Here is a 17,601-nt window from a genome sequence, read left to right on the forward strand (position 1 = left end):
AAGAACCTAGAATACAAGACATATTTTCAGTTGTTTCACACTTTTTTGTTAAGTATATAATTCCACATGTGTTAATTCCTAGTTTTGATGCCTTCAGTGTGAATGTACAATTTTCATAGTCATGAAAATACAGAAAAATCTTTAAATGAGAAGGTGTGTCCAAACTTTTGGTCTGTACTGTATATTCACCCGAGAGATGCAATGGAGGACCACAAAATACATCAACATAGTTGAATATTACAATGCTATGACCTATGTAGCTTGAGAAGAGATGTAAATAATAGAGACAGATGTATATCTCACCCAAGTGTCTGCACTTTCACTATCATATAGATATGATGCCCCCTGATGAAGCAAAGGGTGAAACGTGCGATGGGGCACACACCACTTGTGTCTGCAACAATATGTAAGTTATTCCATTTTTAATATCCATCATGTAAAGCAATCAGTGCTACTAGCTCAAACAAGACAGTATTTTTCTCTGCACAATGCAGATATCTATATGATAGTTAAGGTGCAGACACTTAGGTGAGATATACATCTATCTCTATGATTTACATCTCTTTTCAAGCTACATAGCTCATAGCATTGTAATATTAAACTATGTTAATGTATTATGCGTCCTCCATTGCATCTCTCCGCAATGCATGTTTTTTAATTATTTATCTTTAATAAAATCTATTAATTTAAAGAGACTATATGCACCTATTTTTTTCTTTGGACTGTACTTACCCCATAAATAACCTGACGCTCAGGCGCCAACACTCCACTGGTGCACATCTGTCCTACAGTGATGATATCAATCATTCACATGAACACTGCAGCTAATCACTGGCCTCAGAGGTGAAGTAGTGATATCAAGAATTTGTTTCAATGTCATCACTTCTACACCAGTGGGGACCACCCAAGTGACAGGGCTGGAGCGCTGGGGAAGTTCAACAAATATGTGAAGGTTTTTTTCTTGATTTTATAACATCGCAAGTTTTGAAAAATTTCCCAACCCGCCTTTAACAGTGCAGGATGGAGTCTTACTTAGTAATACTGTTACCTTGCAGTGCTGCGCAAAGGATAATATTTGCATGGAGTTTCTATGTTCTCTCATGTATGCCTGTGCACACTCCAAAGGCAGTGTAGGTTTTTTCTTAATTTAGATTGTGAGCCCTTAGGGATCAATGCGAGTGATTATAGTCTCTGTACAGTCCTGTGGAACAGGTTGGCACTAAGATTGAATATAATAATGGTAAAGTATATCTCCTTTGTAATCAATATTTGTATATTTAGTGTTTCAAACCCAGGGTTGTTCGGTCATATTAAATTAATGACGTATCCTTAGGATAGGCCATCAGTATATGATCGGCCGGGATCCAATACCTGGCACCTGCTAGGAGCTGTGGCGGTGGCTAGATGAAAGCATTGAATGGAACTACACTTGTCAGCTTGTCAGCTCTGTTCAATAATGTAGCTGCCGCTGCCGGGTACTGCAGACCAGCTCTTGTTCTTCTGATCTGCAACAGGCACTACACACTGAATGTAGCTGTGCAGTGCTGCTTTGTTCAATGCTTATATCTAGCTGCAGCCAGTGCTGATAAAAGCTGACCGGTCGGTTGCCGGGTGTGGGACTCCCAGCTAAAGATAGGTCATCAATACCATATGACTGGACAATCCCTTTACCCATTTGCATGATCCATTTTATGATTATGCAAGTCAATAAAAATGAAAATAAAATGCAGACCTCTTCGAGCTGGCAGGCTTTTATGACACTTAGATATCTGTACTGGTCATATGAGACACCAAACACTATATTCTCCTTGATGGTTCCAGGCATGATCCAGGAGACTTGAGGAGAAAATGATATCCTTCCGCTGTGTTTAATTTTCCCTGATGATGGCTCTAATTCTCCCATGATCATCATTAAAAGGGATGTCTGAAATAAAATGAAAAACACGTGGAATCTTGTGCAATTACCATATCAACTAAGTAGACACTAATCTGTCATAACTAATAACACTTAGCACAAATATACAAGTACACAACTTACACTTGGTGATATCAGGACATAATTACTCAAAATCCAAATTCCAGCCCTAAATCCAATAAACTGAACCCCCCCTACGTACGTACAGCATATAACGAGAAGCTAATTAGTATAGAATGCAAAACGATCTGGAGACTCACTTTATACTTAAAGGGAACCTGCCATATGATTCATGCTGTTCCAATCATAGGCTGTGACACTTTAGAGAAAACATACTTTGAAAAGCCATCCAGAGACTATCTTGGCTGACGAGTCTGAGGAAGGTCCTCGGTGACTTGCTCCCAGCCCGATCCCTTTGACTGACAAGTCTCTCTATACGGGTAGACCTGTCTATCTAGGGGAGTGGGCCGGCACGATTTTCAAAGTATGTTTTCCCTAAAAGGCCACAGTGTTACACAATAAAACACAGATGGCTGCAAAAATACAGCCAGTCTCCGGGCAGACCATGGGCAGTATGAATCAAATGACAGGTTCCCTTTAAAACTGCAGTGGTCAAAATACTGTACCTCTATGTGTCTACAAAATGATCTGACACGTGGGGGCCATGAGAAATATTGTGAAGCATTTCAAGTGTTTGCCTGCCTGTCCCTGTCTATACACTCCAGGCGTCTGTCTCCCTCGGAAGAATAGCCTTTCTTAAAGCCTATTCATACGTTTAGCAAACAATTTATTGATATAGTAAAATGCAGCCAACCTTAAATCATTATTTACAAAGGACTTGACAATGTATACATATATCTTGGTGTTTGTGAGTGAATATATTACAATATTATTTCAGTGTCAGAATGCAGGAATTCTTATCCGATGCTGGAGTTCTGATAAGGGTATATCATCAAAAGATAGATAAGAAGAAACATCAGTATGCTGGGAAATAGTTGTAGAATATTAAATGATTATTTATTCTAAGACATGGTAACTCTGGAAATATTGACTGAACAAACAATCTCTATGCATCCACTATCCACTATAGCAATCCACTATCCACTATAGCAATCTCTATGCATCCACTATCCACTATAGCAATCCACTATCCACTATATCAATCTCTATGCATCCACTATCCACTATAGCAATCTCTTTGCATCCACTATACACTATAGCAATCCACTATCCATTATAGCAATCTCTATGCATCCACTATCCACTATAGCAATCCACTATCCACTATAGCAATCTCTATGCATCCACTATCCACTATAGCAATCCACTATCCACTATATCAATCTCTATGCATCCACTATCCACTATAGCAATCTCTTTGCATCCACTATACACTATAGCAATCCACTATCCATTATAGCAATCTCTATGCATCCACTATCCACTATAGCAATCCACTATCCACTATAGCAATCTCTATGCATCCACTATCCACTATAGCAATCCACTATCTACTATATCAATCTCTATGCATCCACTATCCACTATAGCAATCTCTTTGCATCCACTATACACTATAGCAATCCACTATCCATTATAGCAATCTCTATGCATCCACTATCCACTATAGCAATCCACTATCCACTATAGCAATCTCTATGCATCCACTATCCATTATAGCAATCTCTATGCATCCACTATCCACTATAGCAATCCACTATCCACTATAGCAATCTCTATGCATCCACTATCCACTATAGCAATCTCTTTGCATCCACTATACACTATAGCAATCCACTATCCATTATAGCAATCTCTATGCATCCACTATCCACTATAGCAATCCACTATCCACTATAGCAATCTCTATGCATCCACTATCCACTATAGCAATCTCTATGCATCCACTATCCACTATAGCAATCTCTATGCATCCACTATACACTATAGCAATCTCTATGCATCCACTATCCACTATAGCAATCTCTATGCATCCACTATACACTATAGCAATCCACTATCCACTATAGTAATCTCTATGCATCCACTATACACTATAGCAATCTCTATGCATCCACTATCCACTATATCAATCTCTATGCATCCACTATACACTATAGCAATCTCTATGCATCCACTATCCACTATAGCAATCCACTATCCACTATAGCAATCTCTATGCATCCACTATACACTATAGCAATCTCTATGCATCCACTATCCACTATAGCAATCTCTATGCATCCACTATACACTATAGCAATCTCTATGCATCCACTATCCACTATAGCAATCCACTATCCACTATAACAATCTCTATGCATCCACTATCCACTATAGCAATCTCTATGCATCCACTATCCACTATAGCAATCTCTATGCATCCACTATCCACTATAGCAATCTCTATGCATCCACTATACACTATAGCAATCTCTATGCATCCACTATCCACTATAGCAATCTCTATGCATCCACTATCCACTATAGCAATCCACTATCCACTATAGCAATCTCTATGCATCCACTATCCATTATTGCAATCTCTATGCATCCACTATCCACTATAGCAATCTCTATGCATCCACTATCCACTATAGCAATCCACTATCCACTATAGCAATCTCTATGCATCCACTATCCACTATAGCAATCTCTATGCATCCACTATAGCAATCTCTATGCATCCACTATCCACTATAGCAATCTCTATGCATCCACTATACACTATAGCAATCTCTATGCATCCACTATCCACTATAGCAATCTCTATGCATCCACTATACACTATAGCAATCCACTATACACTATAGCAATCTCTATGCATCCAGTATACATTATAGCAATCCACTATAGCAATCTCTATGCATCCACTATCCACTATAGCAATCTCTATGCATCCACTATACACTATAGCAATCTCTATGCATCTGTAGCACCCTGAGGATTCGGCTGCTACAGGGGTATTGCACCTCAACCCAGAGGTGTGATATTCCACTCCCGGGTAAGGATGGAGTGTGGAGCTGAGCTCAGTTAGCTGCATGCACTACACACATCCCATTTCCGGGGAACAGACCGACGGTACTCCAACCAGTTTATGTGCAGGTACGACAGTGTCTGTTCCTGGCTGGAGTGGGAGGGGGGTGGAACATCCCAGTAGTGTAGGGGCAGATAGGGGGAGCAGCCTGGGTAAAGCTAGGAGCTCATTGGGTGCTGGTCACCTGAGCTCACACATAGAGGGAGTATATAAGGTGGGAACCATCTTAGATCAGGGTCAGTCTGTCAGAGTTGAGTCAGAGGAAGAGAGCAGAGGAGAAGAGCAGCTCCAAGGCCCAGAGAGAGAGGAGAAAGAAGGACCCAGAAGGGGGAGAAGAGGGAACTCCAAGAACCCAAAATTAGATCAGAGGGTGAAGAGTTGGCAACAGGGTACCGGATCCCAAGCTGGTGGAGGCTACAGCACACCTTAGCCAGAGACCGGAGGTCGTGGGCAGGATCTGCCACGACCACCCACCAAATCCACCCGGAAGGCAAACCAAGAATAGGGTCAGGGAACCCAGAGACAAGGGTTTACCAACAAGAGGCCCGAGGGAGCCGGACATAGGTGGATCCCTGGTGAGAACGGCCAGAAGAGAGGGAAAGTCAGACAGGAGCTCAGGACCACGCTCCAGAACTGCCTGGGGGTTAGCCGAGTCCAGGACCTGGTGGACGCAGCACGGCTCGGGTGGTCGCTTCAGGCCAGAGTGACCATAAGAACACCCGTAAGTAAAAACCCCTGAACTGCACAGCCCGACTCTGAGTCTTCTTGCTGATTCATCCTGCACCTTCACAACCACCATCCTCTACATCTGACCCCCTGAGGCTATACCCCTCCCGTTGGGGGCTATACTACCAAAGTTGTACACATACCAACAGCCTCAGCGGACCCTGCTGCAGCGGCGGCCTTTTGACCGCAAATCAACGGGTGGCGTAGTCGACACAAAGAACTCTAATAACATCTGTAGGACTGCCACACACTGAGTTTGACACCCTGGGCACGGACCGGGTCACAGCCACTCGGAGACTACAACCCCCATCTGATCCGGCTCCGGGTATCCCTAACAACATGGCCCGGGGGGCGCGTCGACTTTGGCGTGGTCGGCGGGATAACGTGCCCGCAACAACCGGGTACTGCGTGCCTGAAGAAAAGTTCACCGTTACCTCAAAAAGAAGTCTCCTGCCGGTTCCGGAGGGTCCCCGCCAACGGACCCCATCACAGGTCGTTTCCCGCCGGTTGTCCGCCATTTGCAGCTTTTTCCCGCCATCCATGGAGTTTCCCGCCACTGGGAGACGATTCCCGCCATTTCCGAAGATTTCCCGCCTTGGGGGAGCGGACGCCATTATGGGCGTGCCAGAGGGTGGCAAAAGGCCACCTCCCATCGTGGGCCAGGTCGAAGAATGGCGCCAAAAGCGGAAACCGCGCCCACCAACAGAGACTGTGATGCTGGAAGTGTCCATCAGCGTGAGAGAACTGCCCCTGGAACTGAAGTTGCCCCGGGACCACCCTCAATGTGGGCGGAGACAGAACAAGAGAACGAAGATGGGTGCAGCCTGGAGGAGTCTGGAGAGAGCGCACCCGGAGACAAGACGTCTGGAGGAGAGTCCAGAGAGAACACACCCGGGGATGCAGGGAGAGTCAGGCAGCACCGACCCAGTGGTCAGGAGCCTGTTGCAGGTCGCCACTCCAGAAGGCCTGCTGGAGATCCTGGCGCAGCTCCCCGGAGATCGGGAGCGTGCACAGACCGCGTTGGAGGGCTTCGCACGGAGGATGGCCCGGGTGCAGCAGGAAACACTGGCGGAGTGGACTCGAGAGATGGCCCAGCAGGCTGGAGCCCGCCAGCGAAGCATGCCACCCGCAGCGAGGAGCAAGTCCACCTCTGAGGACGGCGAAGGAGGGACGACGGCCGGAGACGACGCTGCGGAGGGAGCCGAAGAGATAAAGGCAGGTAATGGGGACGACAGCATCCCGTGCCCAGAAGCCGTAAACCTGCCCCAGCTCCCCGTCGCAGAGCCTGAAGCCCCACTCACCGTTCCCGTAGCCGCTGCGTCATCGCTCCAAGCTAGGCCTCAAGCGGCCGGAGCCGCGGCCACGCCCCCTGCTACGTCACGCGCCTCAATCCAGAGCGCGGCCAAGCAGGAGACGCCACCGGCCTGGTCGCAAGGCCGAGTGCCCCCGGGCGCCGCAGTACCAACAGCGCCCCCTACCTCTGCCGAACCACCGGCCTGGTCGCAAGGCCAGGAACACCCGGGCGCCGCCGTCTTTACGGTGCCCTTCACCTTCAGGGTGCCCCAAGCCTGGTCGCAAGGCCTGGTAAACCTGGGCGCCGCCACCACCTCCGCGCCCTCAACATCTAGAGTGCCGCACCTGGGTGAAGACCTGTTCGCCCAGCATACGTGCCCGGATGGGCAGCCCTTTATATGGCCACCGGAGTATTACCAACTTGAGCTCCAAAAAGAAAGACCCCTAGATGAGCCCCTGATTCCGGTTCCGAAGCCCGTTAAGATCACCCCACTCTCGTTGGAGGAAGCGCAGTTGCGTGGGACCCCACCGGAGGAGACCTCATGGGATTCACCCAAGAAACGCGGGCGGCCGCAGCTGAACGTGCGGAGTGCTGCCGGCAGCAGTTAGAGGTCTTCGACCGGGAGAGGAGAGAGAGGCGGGTCCGAGAGCAGCGGCTGCAAATCCAGAGCGCAGAGCAGAAGAGCCGGACCCGGAGGAACCCCCGTGCAGCCCACGGTCCCCGTGCCACCGGGACTGTAATTAAATTCCAACTGCTTCACGGTTGGGGTTTCATCAGGGATCATCACACCCCCGGCGACGTCTTTGTCACCCGCAGAGACGTAGAAAGCCATCTGCCGGAGGGACACAGAGGTCGTGACCTGTATGTAGGGGACGAGGTCACCTTCACCCGGCACAAGTGTGCCAAAGGACCCTACGCCCTCCATGTGCATCGCCTGACGGAGGAGGAGCTGCGGTGTGAGGAGGAGCAAGAGGACCCGGACGGGTCTGAAGAATCTAAAGAAGGAGCAGGAGGACGCCGTCGTTGAAGTACGGTAGAGAGAGACTGTACATAGTTACCCGTCAGGGTATAAGAACTGTTCTAGTTAAAATATAGTCCCCGTTGGGACCAGCAGATTGAACTGAAACCCGTGTGTCCCTATTCCCACTGACCGAGGACTGAGAGCGGTCAATCCTCCCTAATACCTGGCCGAGGACTGAGAGCGGCCATAATTCCCTTGTATATAGTTGCGCTTCCTAAAGCGCTCCCTACCGGTTTTATAGGAAACTGTTTTCTTCCAAGAGAGACTGTCGCACTTGACCCGGTCACAAGTTGCACCGTGGCCGGAGGAACAAGAATGTTTCTAATGAGGAGTTTTATATGAAAAGTTTTATGATATATATATATTGTTTTATATGTTTATGATGCTTATGAAAAAAAAAATTGTATGTTTTTGGATGTTTTGTTATTTTACAGCCCGAGGACGTGCTGTGATTTACCAGGGGGGAATGTAGCACCCTGAGGATTCGGCTGCTACAGGGGTATTGCACCTCAACCCAGAGGTGTGATATTCCACTCCCGGGTAAGGATGGAGTGTGGAGCTGAGCTCAGTTAGCTGCATGCACTACACACATCCCATTTCCGGGGAACAGACCGACGGTACTCCCACCAGTTTATGTGCAGGTACGACAGTGTCTGTTCCTGGCTGGAGTGGGAGGGGGCTGGAACATCCCAGTAGTGTAGGGGCAGATAGGGGGAGCAGCCTGGGTAAAGCTAGGAGCTCATTGGGTGCTGGTCACCTGAGCTCACACATAGAGGGAGTATATAAGGTGGGAACCATCTTAGATCAGAGTCAGTCTGTCAGAGTTGAGTCAGAGGAAGAGAGCAGAGGAGAAGAGCAGCTCCAAGGCCCAGAGAGAGAGGAGAAAGAAGGACCCAGAAGGGGGAGAAGAGGGAACTCCAAGAACCCAAAATTAGATCAGAGGGTGAAGAGTTGGCAACAGGGTACCGGATCCCAAGCTGGTGGAGGCTACAGCACACCTTAGCCAGAGACCGGAGGTCGTGGGCAGGATCTGCCACGACCACCCACCAAATCCACCCGGAAGGCAAACCAAGAATAGGGTCAGGGAACCCAGAGACAAGGGTTTACCAACAAGAGGCCCGAGGGAGCCGGACATAGGTGGATCCCTGGTGAGAACGGCCAGAAGAGAGGGAAAGTCAGACAGGAGCTCAGGACCACGCTCCAGAACTGCCTGGGGGTTAGCCGAGTCCAGGACCTGGTGGACGCAGCACGGCTCGGGTGGTCGCTTCAGGCCAGAGTGACCATAAGAACACCCGTAAGTAAAAACCCCTGAACTGCACAGCCCGACTCTGAGTCTTCTTGCTGATTCATCCTGCACCTTCACAACCACCATCCTCTACATCTGACCCCCTGAGGCTATACCCCTCCCGTTGGGGGCTATACTACCAAAGCTGCACACATACCAACAGCCTCAGCGGACCCTGCTGCAGCGGCGGCCTTTTGACCGCAAATCAACGGGTGGCGTAGTCGACACAAAGAACTCTAATAACATCTGTAGGACTGCCACACACTGAGTTTGACACCCTGGGCACGGACCGGGTCACAGCCACTCGGAGACTACAACCCCCATCTGATCCGGCTCCGGGTATCCCTAACAACATGGCCCGGGGGGCGCGTCACATCCACTATACATTATAGCAATCCACTATAGCAATCTCTATGCATCCACTATACACTATAGCAATCCACTATACACTATAGCAATCTCTATGCATCCACTATACACTATAGCAATCCACTATAGCAATCTCTATGCATCCACTATCCACTATAGCAATCCACTATACACTATAGCAATCTCTATGCATCCACTATACATTATAGCAATCCACTATAGCAATCTCTATGCATCCACTATACACTATAGCAATCCACTATACACTATAGCAATCTCTATGCATCCACTATACACTATAGCAATCTCTATGCATCCACTATACACTATAGCAATCCACTATACACTATAGCAATCTCTATGCATCCACTATACATTATAGCAATCCACTATACACTATAGCAATCTCTATGCATCCACTATACATAATAGCAATCCACTATAGCAATCTCTACGCATCCACTATCCACTATAGCAATCTCTATGCATCCACTATCCACTATAGCAATCTCTATGCATCCACTATACACTATAGCAATCCACTATACACTATAGCAATCTCTATGCATCCACTATACACTATAGCAATCTCTATGCATCCACTATCCACTATAGCAATCCACTATACACTATAGCAATCTCTATGCATCCACTATATACTATAGCAATCTCTATGCATCCACTATACACTATAGCAATCCACTATACACTATAGCAATCTCTATGCATCCACTATACACTATAGCAATCTCTATGCATCCACTATCCACTATAGCAATCCACTATACACTATAGCAATCTCTATGCATCCACTATACACTATAGCAATCTCTATGCATCCACTATACACTATAGCAATCTCTATGCATCCACTATACACTATAGCAATCTCTATGCATCCACTATACACTATAGCAATCCACTATACACTATAGCAATCTCTATGCATCCACTATACACTATAGCAATCTCTATGCATCCACTATACACTATAGCAATCCACTATACACTATAGCAATCTCTATGCATCCACTATACACTATAGCAATCCACTATACACTATAGAAATCTCTATGCATCCACTATACATTATAGCAATCTCTATGCATCCACTATACATTATAGCAATCTCTATGCATCCACTATCCACTATAGCAATCTCTATGCATCCACTATCCACTATAGCAATCTCTATGCATCCACTATCCACTATAGCAATCTCTATGCATCCACTATCCACTATAGCAATCCACTATCCACTATAGCAATCTCTATGCATCCACTATCCATTATAGCAATCTCTATGCATCCACTATCCACTATAGCAATCTCTATGCATCCACTATCCACTATAGCAATCCACTATCCACTATAGCAATCTCTATGCATCCACTATCCATTATAGCAATCTCTATGCATCCACTATCCACTATAGCAATCTCTATACATCCACTATCCACTATAGCAATCCACTATCCACTATAGCAATCTCTATGCATCCACTATCCACTATAGCAATCTCTATGCATCCACTATAGCAATCTCTATGCATCCACTATCCACTATAGCAATCTCTATGCATCCACTATACACTATAGCAATCTCTATGCATCCACTATCCACTATAGCAATCTCTATGCATCCACTATACACTATAGCAATCCACTATACACTATAGCAATCTCTATGCATCCAGTATACATTATAGCAATCTCTATGCATCCACTATACATTATAGCAATCCACTATAGCAATCTCTATGCATCTACTATACACTATAGCAATCCACTATACACTATAGCAATCTCTATGCATCCACTATACACTATAGCAATCCACTATAGCAATCTCTATGCATCCACTATCCACTATAGCAATCCACTATACACTATAGCAATCTCTATGCATCCACTATACATTATAGCAATCCACTATAGCAATCTCTATGCATCCACTATCCACTATAGCAATCCACTATACACTATAGCAATCTCTATGCATCCACTATACATTATAGCAATCCACTATAGCAATCTCTATGCATCCACTATCCACTATAGCAATCCACTATACACTATAGCAATCTCTATGCATCCAGTATACACTATAGCAATCTCTATGCATCCACTATACATTATAGCAATCCACTATAGCAATCTCTATGCATCCACTATACACTATAGCAATCCACTATACACTATAGCAATCTCTATGCATCCACTATACACTATAGCAATCCACTATAGCAATCTCTATGCATCCACTATCCACTATAGCAATCCACTATACACTATAGCAATCTCTATGCATCCACTATACACTATAGCAATCTCTATGCATCCACTATACACTATAGCAATCCACTATACACTATAGCAATCTCTATGCATCCACTATACATTATAGCAATCCACTATACACTATAGCAATCTCTATGCATCCACTATACATAATAGCAATCCACTATAGCAATCTCTACGCATCCACTATCCACTATAGCAATCTCTATGCATCCACTATCCACTATAGCAATCTCTATGCATCCACTATCCACTATAGCAATCCACTATACACTATAGCAATCTCTATGCATCCACTATACACTATAGCAATCTCTATGCATCCACTATACACTATAGCAATCCACTATACACTATAGCAATCTCTATGCATCCACTATACACTATAGCAATTCTATGCATCCACTATCCACTATAGCAATCCACTATACACTATAGCAATCTCTATGCATCCACTATACACTATAGCAATCTCTATGCATCCACGTCCATGTTGGCCGGAGCCGTGCAGTGTACATCTTGCGCAATGTATGCATTCCCTGAGCTACCGCTCAGGGATCCATACTGCTGCGAGAGATGTGAGCATATCGTGCACTTGGAAGCCCAAATCCTGGATCTAAGTGCTCAGATAGCGGTACTGAGGAGCATCGACAACATGGAACGGAGTTTGCTGCTCACCGAGCAGACACTCAATGGGTCAACACTGGGGGTGGAGCTTAGTGGGGAAGCGCAGGCTGAACAGGCAGGGAGCTGGGTAACAGTTAGAAGGGATAGAGGGAAGAAGTATAGGAAGGCTGGTTCAGAACCGGCATTATTGGAGCACGACAGATCCTCTGACCGCCGGGGGAGTGTATGCTCCAGTAATGAGGGGGAGGGGGGAAGTGTAGGGCAGGCTAGACAGGTCCTGGTAGTGGGTGACTCTATTATTAGGGGGACAGACAGGGCAATCTGTCACAAAGACCGGGATCGCCGAACGGTGTGCTGCCTCCCTGGCGCTCGAGTCCGGCACATCGCGGATCGGGTTGACAGGTTACTGGGTGGGGCTGGCGAAGACCCAGTGGTCATGGTCCACATTGGCACCAATGACAAAGTGAGTGGTAGATGGAGGGTCCTTAAAAATGATTTCAGGGATCTAGGTAGGAAGCTTAGGGCAAGGACCTCCAAGGTAGTTTTCTCAGAAATACTACCAATCCCGCGAGCCACACAGGAGCGCCAACGGGAGGTTAGGGAGGTGAATAAGTGGCTAAAGAGTTGGTGCAAGGCAGAAGGGTTTGGGTTCATGGAGAACTGGGCCGACTTCGCTGTCGGCTACAGGCTCTACCGTAGGGACGGGCTGCACCTCAATGGGGAGGGTGCAGCAGTGCTGGGGAAGAAGATGGCTAATAGGTTGGAGGAGTTTTTAAACTAGAGACGGGGGGGGGGAAACCAAGGAAATAGGTGGGATGTGAGGCAAGCAAGGGGGAAGGGGAGAAGTGAATATAATGAGGGTGGAGAGGGGGGTGGGGATAGTACAGTTAGATCGTTAGAGAAGAATAGGATGCTAAATAACCCCAAAGTTTTATCTTGCATGCTGACCAACGCAAGAAGCCTGACCAATAAGGCGGATGAGCTGCGGGCGCTTATATCGGAGGAGAGGTATGACATCGTAGGTATAACAGAGACTTGGCTAGACGATAGCTACGACTGGGCGGTAAATTTAACAGATTATAGTTTATTTAGAAGGGACCGGAAACAGGGGAACGGCGGAGGAGTCTGCTTATATGTAAAGTCACGTCTAAAGCCCAGACTAAGGGAAGATATAGGAGAGGGAGAAGAGGGGGTCGAGTCCATGTGGGTAGAGATAGAGGGGGCAAAAAATAATAATAAAATATTACTGGGGGTCTGCTATAAGCCACCCAATATAACAGAGGAGAATGAGAAACTGCTATTAGGACAAATAGACAAAGTAGCAAAACATAATGAGGTGATTGTAATGGGGGACTTCAACTACCCGGATATTGACTGGGAAACAGAAACCTGTAGATCGCAGAAAGGAAAAAGGTTCTTGACAAATATCAAGGATAATTATCTCTCCCAACTAGTGCAGGAACCAACGAGAGGGAAGGCCGTGTTGGACTTAATATTGACTAATAGGCCTGATAGAATAACTGAGGTACAGATAGGGGGGCACCTAGGTAATAGCGATCATAATATTATCAATTTCAAAATGCCCTTCAGTAGGGTTATCAATAAGGGAACAACTAAAACATTAAACTTTAGGAGGGCGAAGTTTGATCAGCTGAAAGAAAACCTTCAACTTATAGACTGGGACAAAGTTCTTAATCAAGGAAATACGAATAGTAAATGGGAAACCTTCAAAAGAATTCTGAATACTCAGTGCGAGAGGTATATACCGTATGGGAATAAAAGGGCCAGAAATAAGAGGAAACCAATATGGTTGAATAAGAACGTAAAAGGGGCGTTAAATAGCAAAAAAGAGGCATTCAAGAGATTAAAACAGGAAAACAGCAAGGAGGCACTAATGTGTTACAAGGAAAAAACGAGAACCTGCAAAAAACAAATAAAAATAGCGAAGGAGGAAACAGAGAGACGTATTGCTAGGGAAAGTAGATCAAATCCCAAACTGTTCTTTACGTATATAAATAGTAAAAGGATTAAATCGGATAATATTGGACCGATAAAAAGTGATGAAGGCAAAATCATAGAGAAAGATGAGGATAAAGCTAATCTATTAAATAAATTTTTTTCGTCAACTTTCACAAAGGAAAAAGAACTAACAGGAGAAATGAGAAGTGACAAGCTTAATCCTCCACTAAGTATGACAAATCTAACCCAAGCTGGGGTACAGAAACGCCTCAGTAACATTAAAATAAACAAATCACCAGGACCTGATGGCATACACCCACGGGTACTAAGGGAACTAAGTCATGTGATAGACAGACCGTTATATCTTATATTTAAGGACTCTGTTGAGACTGGGTCTGTACCACTTGATTGGCGACAGGCGAATGTAGTGCCAATATTCAAAAAGGGAGCGAAAAGTGACGCCGGAAACTATCGGCCGGTGAGTCTGACGTCCGTTGTGGGCAAAATTTTTGAAGGCTTTATTAATGAGGCAATCATGGAGCATCTTGACGCTAATAATCTATTAACCCCGAACCAACACGGATTCATGAGGAATCGCTCCTGCCAAACAAACCTGATTGACTTCTACGAGGAGGTGAGCTCTCGAGTAGATCAGGGGGAACCAGTGGATGTCGTGTATCTCGACTTCTCAAAAGCGTTCGATAGCGTGCCACATAATAGGTTGGTATACAAAATGAGAATGATGGGGCTGGGGGAAAATGTCTGCAAGTGGGTAGCTAACTGGCTAAAGGATAGAAGGCAGAGGGTGGTTATAAATGGAATATACTCAGATTGGGTAAGCGTCACTAGTGGGGTACCACAGGGGTCTGTACTAGGCCCAATGTTATTTAATATCTTTATTAACGACATAGTCAACGGGATAAATAGTAAAATATCAATATTTGCAGATGACACAAAGTTATGTAAAACAATTAATACAAAAGAGGACAGTGCAGACCTACAGAGGGATTTGGATAAGCTGGGTAGGTGGAGCATTAAATGGCAAATGAGGTTTAACGAGGAGAAATGTAAGGTCATACATATGGGAAGGAAAAATGGAAGTCACCAGTACTCACTGAATGGGAAATCATTGGGGAATTCAGAGATGGAGAAGGACTTGGGCATCTTGATTGATAGCAAACTAAATTGGAGTGCCCAAAGTCAGGCCGCTGCTGTAAGGGCAAACAGGGTAATGGGATGTATCAGAAGAGGTATAGCTGCAAAGGAGGAGAACATTGTTCTTCCACTGTACAAAGCACTGGTCAGACCACACTTGGAATACTGTGCTCAGTTATGGGCCCCAATATATAGAAAGGATATAAATGAGCTTGAAAAGGTACAAAGGAGGGCAACAAAATTAATAAGGGGAATGGAGGGACTGCAATACCCAGAGAGGTTGGCAAAACTAGGACTATTCAGCCTGGAAAAGAGAAGGTTGAGGGGGGACATAATAAATGTGTACAAATATGTTAGGGGACAGTATAGAGACCTTGCCCGGGATTTGTTCAAAAGGAGGGATATTACGGTAACAAGAGGGCATTCACTAAGACTGGAAGAGAAAAGGTTTCAGCACCAGCATAGGAAGGGGTTCTTTACGGTAAGAGCAGTGAGAATATGGAATTCACTGAGTGAGCAGACGGTAATGTCGGATTCACTACACCAGTTCAAGCGGGGACTGGATGCATTTCTAGATGCCAGGCAGATTTCTGCATATACTTAAAAATAGAATAAAATAGTAGGTTGATACAGGGATTTATTCTGACTGCTGGTTTCAGAGTCGGGAGGGAATTTTTCCTCAGGTGAAGATTGGCTAAATCATTTGGGGTTTTTGCCCTCCTCTGGATCAACTTTAGCAATTACAGAACTAACAGGTCGAACTTGATGGACGCAAGTCTTTATTCGGCTTTACTAACTATGTAACTATACACTATAGCAATCCACTATACACTATAGCAATCTCTATGCATCCACTATACATTATAGCAATCCACTATACACTATAGCAATCTCTATGCATCCACTATACACTATAGCAATCTCTATGCATCCACTATACACTATAGCAATCCACTATACACTATAGCAATCTCTATGCATCCACTATACACTATAGCAATCCACTATACACTATAGAAATCTCTATGCATCCACTATACATTATAGCAATCCACTATAGCAATCTCTATGCATCCACTATACACTATAGCAATCCACTATACACTATAGCAATCTCTATGCATCCACTATACACTATAGCAATCCACTATAGCAATCTCTATGCATCCACTATCCACTATAGCAATCTCTATGCATCCACTATACACTATAGCAATCCACTATACACTATAGCAATCTCTATGCATCCACTATCCACTATAGCAATCCACTATACACTATAGCAATCTCTATGCATCCACTATACATTATAGCAATCCACTATAGCAATCTCTATGCATCCACTATACACTATAGCAATCCACTATCCACTATAGCAATCTCTATGCATCCACTATCCACTATAGCAATCCACTATACACTATAGCAATCTCTATGCATCCACTATACATTATAGCAATCCACTATAGCAATCTCTATGCATCCACTATACACTATAGCAATCCACTATACACTATAGCAATCTCTATGCATCCACTATACACTATAGCAATCCACTATAGCAATCTCTATGCATCCACTATACACTATAGCAATCCACTATACACTATAGCAATCTCTATGCATCCACTATACACTATAGCAATCTCTATGCATCCACTATACATTATAGCAATCCACTATAGCAATCTCTATGCATCCACTATACACTATAGCAATCTCTATGCATCCACTATACACTATAGCAATCTCTATGCATCCACTATACACTATAGCAATCCACTATACACTATAGCAATCTCTATGCATCCACTATACATTATAGCAATCCACTATACACTTTAGCAATCTCTATGCATCCACTATACACTATAGCAATCTCTATGCATCCACTATACACTATAGCAATCCAC

General features: G+C 44.9%; 1 protein-coding gene across 1 annotated transcript in view; it reads right to left on the reverse strand.

Annotated features, from left to right (window-relative positions):
• The window catches only part of CFTR (CF transmembrane conductance regulator), a 229,417-nt gene that overhangs the window by 113,233 nt on the left and 98,583 nt on the right, over window positions 1–17,601 (reverse strand). The window contains exon 11 of the mRNA XM_073651905.1: window positions 1,733–1,924. Coding sequence (XP_073508006.1) covers window positions 1,733–1,924 — 192 coding nt within the window. The remainder of the gene's footprint in view (window positions 1–1,732; window positions 1,925–17,601) is intronic.

This window comes from Phyllobates terribilis, unplaced genomic scaffold (assembly GCF_046119375.1).
Source record: "Phyllobates terribilis strain yellow unplaced genomic scaffold, ASM4611937v1 Scaffold_11__3_contigs__length_659146591, whole genome shotgun sequence".
Taxonomy (NCBI): Eukaryota; Metazoa; Chordata; class Amphibia; order Anura; family Dendrobatidae; genus Phyllobates; species Phyllobates terribilis.